The 8,334-nt window shown below is 42.3% G+C and overlaps 2 protein-coding genes across 10 annotated transcripts in view; one reads left to right on the top strand and one right to left on the bottom strand.

Moving 5' to 3' along the window:
- The window catches only part of JAM2 (junctional adhesion molecule 2), a 41,548-nt gene extending 37,570 nt beyond the window's left edge, over window positions 1–3,978 (top strand). Inside the window, exon 10 of the mRNA XM_056503450.1 lies at window positions 254–3,978. Coding sequence (XP_056359425.1) covers window positions 254–286 — 33 coding nt within the window. The 3' untranslated portion in view covers window positions 287–3,978. The remainder of the gene's footprint in view (window positions 1–253) is intronic.
- Window positions 3,979–5,044: 1,066 nt separating this feature from the next.
- ATP5PF (ATP synthase peripheral stalk subunit F6) lies at window positions 5,045–8,328 on the bottom strand. Of its 9 annotated transcripts, none has more exons than XM_056503543.1 (4): window positions 8,233–8,328; window positions 7,461–7,652; window positions 6,087–6,211; window positions 5,045–5,167 (listed from the first exon to the last, which is right to left on the bottom strand). In XM_056503543.1, exons 2-4 carry the CDS (start codon window positions 7,628–7,630, stop codon window positions 5,139–5,141), a joined length of 324 nt encoding a protein of 107 aa, XP_056359518.1. In that variant the 5' UTR covers window positions 7,631–7,652; window positions 8,233–8,328; the 3' UTR covers window positions 5,045–5,138. The 9 variants fall into 9 exon arrangements, with proteins under 9 accessions (XP_056359518.1, XP_056359473.1, XP_056359499.1 ...); XM_056503498.1 differs by having other exon boundaries at window positions 7,461–7,640; window positions 8,233–8,316; XM_056503524.1 differs by having other exon boundaries at window positions 7,461–7,643; window positions 8,233–8,298.
- Window positions 8,329–8,334: the final 6 nt, after the last annotated feature.

The raw sequence follows: 8,334 nt of genomic DNA on the forward strand, positions 1-8,334 counted from the left end.
TAAAAATCAGATGCTGAACAGAGCTGTTTGATAGTAGCTGCATTTATGAATTTATGTATTTATGAATAGGTTCTGTGTAGAGTGCATTTCACAGACCTCCCATCCCAGAAAAGAATAAACATTTACTAACAGTGCATCAGACACATTTCTTGTCAAGCTCAATGCTTTAGTTTCTTCTGAAATGTACACTAAATATTAACCTGCTTAAAAATCTTTGAACTGTTATTAATATAGCCTTGTTTGCTCCATTTAGGATTTCAAGCATACCAAGTCCTTTGTTATTTAGAAGATTTCAGCCTCTGTGAGGGACATCAAATGACTACTTGTTATACAAAAGTACCAGTGTCCTGGTTTCAGCTGGGATAATTTTCTTCATAGTAGCTGTGTTTTGGATTTAATATGAGAATAAAGTTGATAACACACTGATGTTTTAGTTGCTGCTGAGTAGTGCTTTCTCCAAGTCAAGGAATCCTCATATTCCCATGATCTTCCAGTGAGGAGGTGCAAAAGAAGCAGGGACAGAGCTCAGCTGGGCCAGCTGATCTGAGCTATCCAAAGGAATATGCATAGAATCACAGAATCATAGAATAAACTAAGTTGGAAGAGACCCATCAGGATCATGAAGTCAAACTCCTGGCCCTGCCCAGGACACCCCAAAAAATCACACCATGTGCCTGAGAACGTTGTCCAAACACTTTGGAGCTCAAACAGGCTTGGTGCTTGGTGATCACCTCCACACCAGAACATCATGCCCAGTATTTAAATTGGGGAAGTTGGCCAGGAGGAGTCAACTGCTGCTCAGGAGCAGGCTGGGCATTGGTCAGTGGGTGGTGAGAAACAGTTGTGCATCACTTGTCTTTCTTGGGCTTTACTCCTCTCTCTCCTTTTTTACTCTATTGTTGTTATTGTTATCATTACTATTATTAGTATCTTACTTTATTTTGTTTCAGTTATTAAACTGTTGTTCTCTCAACCCACTAATTTTACTTTTCTTTCCCAGTTCTCCCACTGGGCTGGGGTGGGCACAGTGAGCAAGCAGCCACATGGGGATGAGCTGCTGGCAGTCCTTTTTTGCACCCAACATGGGACTCAAAAGGTTGAGATAAAAACAGATCTGACTAGAGCATGTTAAACAGGTTTGTTATAAGCCTTCATTGTATTGGTTTAATAGTTGCTGGTCACCATAATGATTCATTTGCTCTAGGCCTGGGCTAAGGTCATCACTGTTGTTCTGTGTTGTACTGGCTTGTGATATGATAGAACAGCTGGTCATGAGCCTGCCTGGCGTGTGTCCCTGCCGTCCTTTGGGAGCCATCTGGTGGAAGCTATCCACAGTTACATCTACTGCCTTTTACCCTCATACAGCCAACCCATAGCAAAAACACCTTCCTTCCCCCCCAGGATGATTACAGTAGCATTTGAAAATTTTAAAGACTTTGCATATCCTGTGACTACTCTTGAAACCAGCCTGGCCCTTTTGGTAACAATCAGTATGTTGTTGCATATGGTTCAGGCCTTCTTTAGGGTTAAGAAATTATCTGTGCCTACCAAAACCCCACCAACACATACTGTGCCTACACAAACCAGTGACGGGCCAACAAGAGGCAACCACTCAATCCTTATTCCTGAGTGAGCTGTGGGACATACATAAATATTCCAGCATACTACCACCTGGCTGCTCCAATGCTGGGATAATGGAGCTAATGGATTGGAATTAGAAGGTAGGAATCACTTTCCAAGAAAGCAGGCATTAACAAGGTGATTGCAAGAGAGACACAAGTCCTCAGCCTCTGGAAGTGACTCCTGTCAAACCTGTAGGAAAGGTATCCTTCCAACAAGAATGATGTTAGATGTCACCATGCAAGTGGAAAGATATCCAAATACTTGAGGGAATTAGCTGTGCTAGATTATTTATTTTGAGCTACCTGGACAATACAAGATTCCTCACAGATCCAGACCAATTCCTCTGCACATGACCCATGTGGTGGAAGTTTGTAGAGGTATCAAGAGTATACACCAACCCTCTGGCATCATTAACTGGAATGACATCACACCACCATCTGTGGATTCAGTGGTTTGCAATCTCTGGGAATTTGAAGACAACCTCTCTACTTCTGTCATTTCATCTGTGGAGAAACTATCAGATAAACTGTTCAAGCAGTTTCAGCAGTTCAAAGAGGATATGTTCTATTCCCGACCTCGACAGACCCATGCTAATGGCAGGAAGTGTTGGCTCAAGAGGGAGGATATGGAAGGTACACGCCATGGGATACCCTGTGGGTTTAGCTGAGAGACCACAGAGGGGGCACGAAGACTTGACCTTGACCAAGAATCTACCTTGACCCTAGAGACATGGGTATATTAATTGTAAGGAAAACAATCAAATGGGGGTTCTTCCAGGAAAGCTAGTCCTGTCTCCAGTAGATGGATTCCCAGGCAGAGTGGAAGGGCTGAATTTACTCCTGATCCTATGGAAAGAAATTCTAATCAATTTCTTCAGAAACTAAGCTCTCTTAGATGTTGTAGGTTTTTTGAAAATACATATTCCAAATTAGTCTGATTGTAAGCCCTGTTTATCAAGTGACTCAGAAGAACGATTTCATATGGGGCCCTGGGCAACACCAAGCCTTTGAACAGATCAAACTAGAAATACTTGGACAGCACTCATAGACGCTTGGACCAAAGAATATGGCATTTAGTGGGTATATTGTATCATATCAGCTGAGAAAACCAAATGATCCAATGGACTGTTAGACTGCACTGAGAGCAGTGGGCAGGGGGAAACCTTCAAACACTGGGATGCACATTGGCAAAGGCCACCTGATCAGTCAGCCAAGATCTGCCAAGTGGGCTGGCCCTGCCCAATCAAAACTTTTACTGTAGAAGGCAATAAAGTTCCTGTAGTGCACATGAAAAATTGCTGCAGAAGAGTCTGGGTTATTCCTGCCTTGGGCAAAGGCAAACTCATCTGTGGGACTGTTTTTGCTCAAGGACCTGGGAACACTTGGCAACATGGAGAATGGGCAAGTCTGGTTTGTGCAGAGTGGATTTGATTGAATAGCCAGTGAATTGTGTGATGTTAATTGCTGTATAATGATGTGTATTAACACTTCTGTCAGCCCACCATGGCACTGGGCACTGCATGGTGCCTGTCTCCACCCCTCCAGCGTTGGGGATCTGAACCCAGCTCTCCTTCAACTGCCACGATAAGAATGAACTTCGATGTAACTGGACAAGCAGAGCAGTGATGAAATCAGAACTGACTTCAACATGCAAAGTCCAACACCAGACACTCTCTTTCCTGTCCTGAAAGACTGGCACAAGCCAAAAGTCATGGTCTAAATGAATTCAGCAGACTTCTACGGGGATTGTCTATAGAAAAAGGAACTGCTGTGTGTGCATCTATGAAAAGATGGGAAAAGTGGGGGTGTATCAGAAAGTGTGGCTCTGGCATTACACAAATGGTATGGAATAAGCAGCTGATGCTTTCCAGGTTTCAGCTGGGAGTTAATTTTCTTCCCAGTAGCTGGTACAGAGCTGGATTTTTTAAATTAGTATGAGAATGATGTCAATAACATGCTAATGTTTCAGTTGCTGCTCTGCAGTACTTACCCTGAGTTAGAGACTTTTCAGTGTCTGATGCTCTGCCAGTGAGGTGCTCAAGCCATGAGGGAACAGGGCCAGGACCCTGAGCTGAACTGGCCAAAGGGATATATAACATCATGCCTAGTACACAAACTGGGGAAGTTGGCTGGGAGGAGCCATTTGCTGCTGGGGAACAGGCTGGACATCAGTCAGCAAGCAGTGATGAGGACTTGTGCTGTGTATCACTTGTGCTTCTCAGGTTCTCTCTCTCTCCTTCCTTCATTATACCTTTGGTCCAATTATTTAACTGCTTTATCTCAACCCATGAGTTTTATTTCCAATTCCCTTCGCTACAGTAGGAAGAGGGGACAGAGAGTGAGCCAGAGACTATGGGATGTTTAGTTGCCAGCTGGGGTTAAGCCACAACACCAAGGGATCTTTTGACCTCTGCTCTGTAAATATTATTTCCATGTCTTACATGCTGAAAGTAGAAACTGCCAATATTTAGTCAACCTAGCTGTAATGGCATTTCAAAAAAAACCAACCCCCAAAAAACCTGAAAGACAAATTAACTTGTATATTCAATTTAGTTCTGTGTGAAAGCTTCCCATTTTGTTCATATGTTCATGCAGCAATACAAGATTCACTCTTGCAGCTTGGAAGAATGTATTCAAATAACCTTCATAGATGACCTCACTACTTGTGTCAGCTATTGTCAGGGGCTCAATTTCTCCTGCAATTCTGATTTACTAGGACTTATGATTTTAGCAAATCTGATACAATTTCAAAGTGTGTAGCTGTGCAGAAGTAAACTCACTATGCTGACAAAATAAATCTTCCTGTAATTAAAACTCAAGCAGTGTTTTAGAGTTTAATGTAGAAGTGTCTCTTTCTCTCTGTAGACTGTATATGTAGTTTCATTCTGAAGAAAAATTATGTCAATACAATTCAAACTGTAGTATGTAGACTCTAACTGTTTAAGTGTTTATGTAGTTTCTCAGATAATTATTAATAAACAGCTCCTCAGATGCTGAAGTGTTTGTGTCAATAGTTAAGTCACAGAAATTCACACCTTACAACCTCATTTGCAGATTTCAGTTTCTTCTGGGAGATTAACTTCATCACCTTTGTGTTCATTGATGCAGTGTAGAATCAGGGCATTTGTGCCTATGCTTTTGGCTGTGCAGCTCCATCACTACTGTAGGGCTTTGCTACAGGCTTAAGACTTATGGAGTTTTTTTTTCTGGAGAAGCTTTTTGGATAAACTCAACAGAACAAATAGTTCCTTCCTGTGTATCATTATGAGTGTTATAGTATCTAAGCATTAAAACATAGCACACAAAGGAGTTTTGCAGTTAACACTGAGCAGCACTACTCAGCTGCCTCTGCCATGTAAGAGTTGATGACCACAGCTAGCTACGCTCACCATGCGGTTAAGAGCTTCTTCACACCACTGAAATCAAATTGAAGCATTACATTTATTAAATTACAGCTGGTGCCATGTTCAGCACTCCATGGCTGTTCACTTCTGTTTGGTGTACAAGCTGCTGAGATCACTTCGGAGCCTCCTCAAACTTGGGCTCTACAGAAGGAAAGGGAAAGAGAAAATTCCTATTAGTCTCTTTTTATTCCATCTTCAAATACCACCATTAATTTGTCATTCAAAGAAAAATAACCATTATATTGGCAAGCTAAAGCAGTACATTGCAGTCTACACCCCCACTTGCTGATGAAATGTGGGCAGCAGTAAACACTAACTAGGCTGAAGACAGGTCTTTTTCACCTTGTGGGAGCTATGCACAAAGGCTAAGCCTCAGTAATGTTCTTGCCAAAACGATTTCAGGTGTGTTCCTAGTCTAAATTAGAACTCCCAGATAGTCTGATCAGAACTACAAGTTGTTAACTATGGAGGCTTGGCCTTGGCTGGCTGCCAGAGACCCACCAAGCCTCATGCTGTGTGCCCTTCCATGCTACAATAAACTTAGAGCAGTTGAACACAGGTCATATCCAAATAGCTGAAGAAAAAGGTTTAATATAATTTAGCCACAAAATATTCTTAAGTAAGAAAACTAAGTCCTATGTTCATTTTCTGAAATCAGTGGTTTTCCAGAGGAACTTACAAAATAAATAAAAAAATCACAGTCAGGTCGATATTAAGACTAACTGATATTCATAGTCTGCTGATCTCTTTGGCAAGGTGAAAAAAATACAGACCCTAGGCTATTTCTATTTGAGCTTTTTCACATCAGTCACATAGCCTGATGTGACTGTAAGTTTTGTTAATCATTAGTGCAAGGAAGACTACATCTCTGCTAGAAAAGGCAAATAATCAAAATAGGAGTCACATGGAAACAGATGTGAACTGTGCAAAAGTGTAAGATTCCCTGAGGGCATTTTATACAAAATTAATGGTACAAATATAAACTGAGGGGGAATTAGAAAAAACTGTGAGTGAACATGTCTCTACTTGCAATTAGAATTCATCAAGATTGTTAACTCACCCTCAAACTTAAATTCTGGAAACTTGGTGAGATCTCCTTCACCATATGCCCGTTGGAGCCTTGCAAGGGATTCATTCATGTCTTTCTGAAACTCGGGTCCTGCATCAACAGGCCCTCCAGCTTGCCTAATAAACATCGAAAAACGTGATTTATTAATAACTCAGTTCTAACATTTCACATGGAAAATTCTACATTTTCAAGCCCATTTATGAATTAAAACCTTTCCAACAACCAACCAAAGGAAATAATTTAAAATATTTCCAAAACTCAAGATATAGCACCTTTGGGCCTCCTTACCTTACACATAAACAAGATTCCCAGGGTAAAGTAAAGGTATTCTGCTATCAGGGATGAAAATCCAAGCCTTTTGAGACACAAGGTGTCTTATGAGGCAAAAACACTGATGACTATGGAGGCTCTCAGCGTTTTTAGTTTTGTTTTGTTCAAGGTGTGAATTCCTAACAAAACAGTGATTTTCACCACTTCTATCTCTGAATTAGTTATCTCAATTAGTAATGCTTAACTGTTCTTGGCAAGAGAATGCATTTTGAATGGTAAAGAAGCAAAAAACCCCACAACAGGAGCTTCTAGGGATTCAAACATCAGATAACTAAAATAGTAACTCTTTGGACTCCCAGCACTCAGCTGTACCAGCACAGGATCCATGCTTAGAATTGGTAAAACCACCAAACATCTGCCTCCCTACACAGATGGGTTTGTAGGTAAGGATACACACATCTTCCACAAGTAGAGCTAAGCAGCATCTTATTCCTTCCCAGGAATACTTCCCAAGAATAAATTACACAGAATTACTATAGTTTTAGTTTCCTAAATATGCAAATATTACAAGAATGTAAGATTCCATTTGAAGGAACTGCTTATTAATTGAAGGTGTTAGATGAACCATCCTGATAATTCTATTAATTCTCAATTGCTTTAGGAGGCTATTTCCATTCAGCTTCTGGAAAATAACTGTTCTCCTCAGCCAAAAAAAAAAAAAAGAAAGAAAATGTTTGTTTGGCTTTTTTCCTTATAAAGTATGTAGATAGAAAAAAATTAACATTCATGCAGTGTGCAAAAGAACTTAACTGTGTGTCTTAACTGTCCAAGAAGAATAACATCAGATTTTTTCTTTTTTAAGGGAAAAAAAAAAAAAGATATTTTCAAATAGATATGCAATAACAAGCTTTCCCACTAGTAAAAGCATCACTAAGTGTTGCAGGAAAACACACCTTAAATATTTACAGACCAGCCTACAAAGCTATCAAACTGCCAAAAATCAAACACTTCATGTCTGATGTTGTCACGTCAAAATCAGGATTTTCCCCTTTTGCCACCAGCCCCCTCCTCCTTAAAACAGTTTCCTTTACTCACTTGCTCTTCGTGTTGTACTCTCTGATCTTGTCCAAGAAGAGCTTCTGGACCGGGTCGAGTTCTTTTGTCTTGTTGAAGACAATGGCCGAGAGCCCGATGTTCCTGCGCACGTGAACGGACACAGCGGAGCGGAAAAGGGAGGAAAGCCGCAGGATCTGCCGCAGGATCATGATGGCACCGCTGCTTCAGCCACTAATAAAACACGGGATAAAGAATTAGGCACGGCGATATAATAAATGCATTTTTTTTTTTATAAGTAGGAAAAAATAGCGTGGAGCTGAAATCAGAAAAGTATTTAAAAGTGATTTCCTTTATTAAGGTATTAATAAGTGCATGAAAAAGAAAAAAATGTACTCTGGAAGTGGACTTTAAAGCGGAGAGGTATTCAAAGGTTATTTAAAAGAGCATTGGGGGGAGGGGAAATTCCAGCAGTCATTGAACCCGAGGGCACCGGGATCCCATGGGTGCAGCTACGTACGGAACGCGACAGAACAACCCAGACAAACCGTGAATTCCCCTCTTCGCCTTGTTTAAATAGGAAGAAAGGTGACAACTTCAACCCAGCAAAGCTCCCCCAGAGTCACCTTGGCCGAACCACCGCCTCCGCTCGGCCCCTCGCGGTGCGCGCCGGGAACCACCAGCCCGGCCCAGCCCAGCCCAGCCCAGCCCCCGCACCCCGCGGCTCCCCCATCCCCACACACCTCCCGGCCCCGCTCAGCGCCGCCGGGCCCTGGGTACAGCGGGCAGAGCCCCGGGACAGCCCCGCACGCACCGTGCCCGCACAGCGCCGCTTCCGAGCGACGGGAAGCGCCTCAGGGCCTTCCGGGGCCGCGGGGGCCGCCGGGAGCCGTAGTTCCCGCGCGGGGGCCGCCGG

The sequence above is a fragment of the Oenanthe melanoleuca genome, chromosome 1, assembly GCF_029582105.1.
Source record: "Oenanthe melanoleuca isolate GR-GAL-2019-014 chromosome 1, OMel1.0, whole genome shotgun sequence".
Lineage (NCBI taxonomy): Eukaryota > Metazoa > Chordata > Aves > Passeriformes > Muscicapidae > Oenanthe > Oenanthe melanoleuca.

Excerpts from the sequence above, each read along its gene's own strand:
- ATP5PF (XM_056503543.1), bottom strand. The coding sequence starts at position 7,630 with ATGATCCTGCGGCAGATCCTGCGGCTTTCCTCCCTTTTCCGCTCCGCT. Across the intron at positions 6,212-7,460 it reads GAGTACAACACGAAGAGCAA|GCAAGCTGGAGGGCCTGTTG; the intron begins GTGAGTAAAGGA and ends GATGTTTATTAG. Across the intron at positions 5,168-6,086 it reads TCCAGAATTTAAGTTTGAGG|AGCCCAAGTTTGAGGAGGCT; the intron begins GTGAGTTAACAA and ends TTCCTTCTGTAG.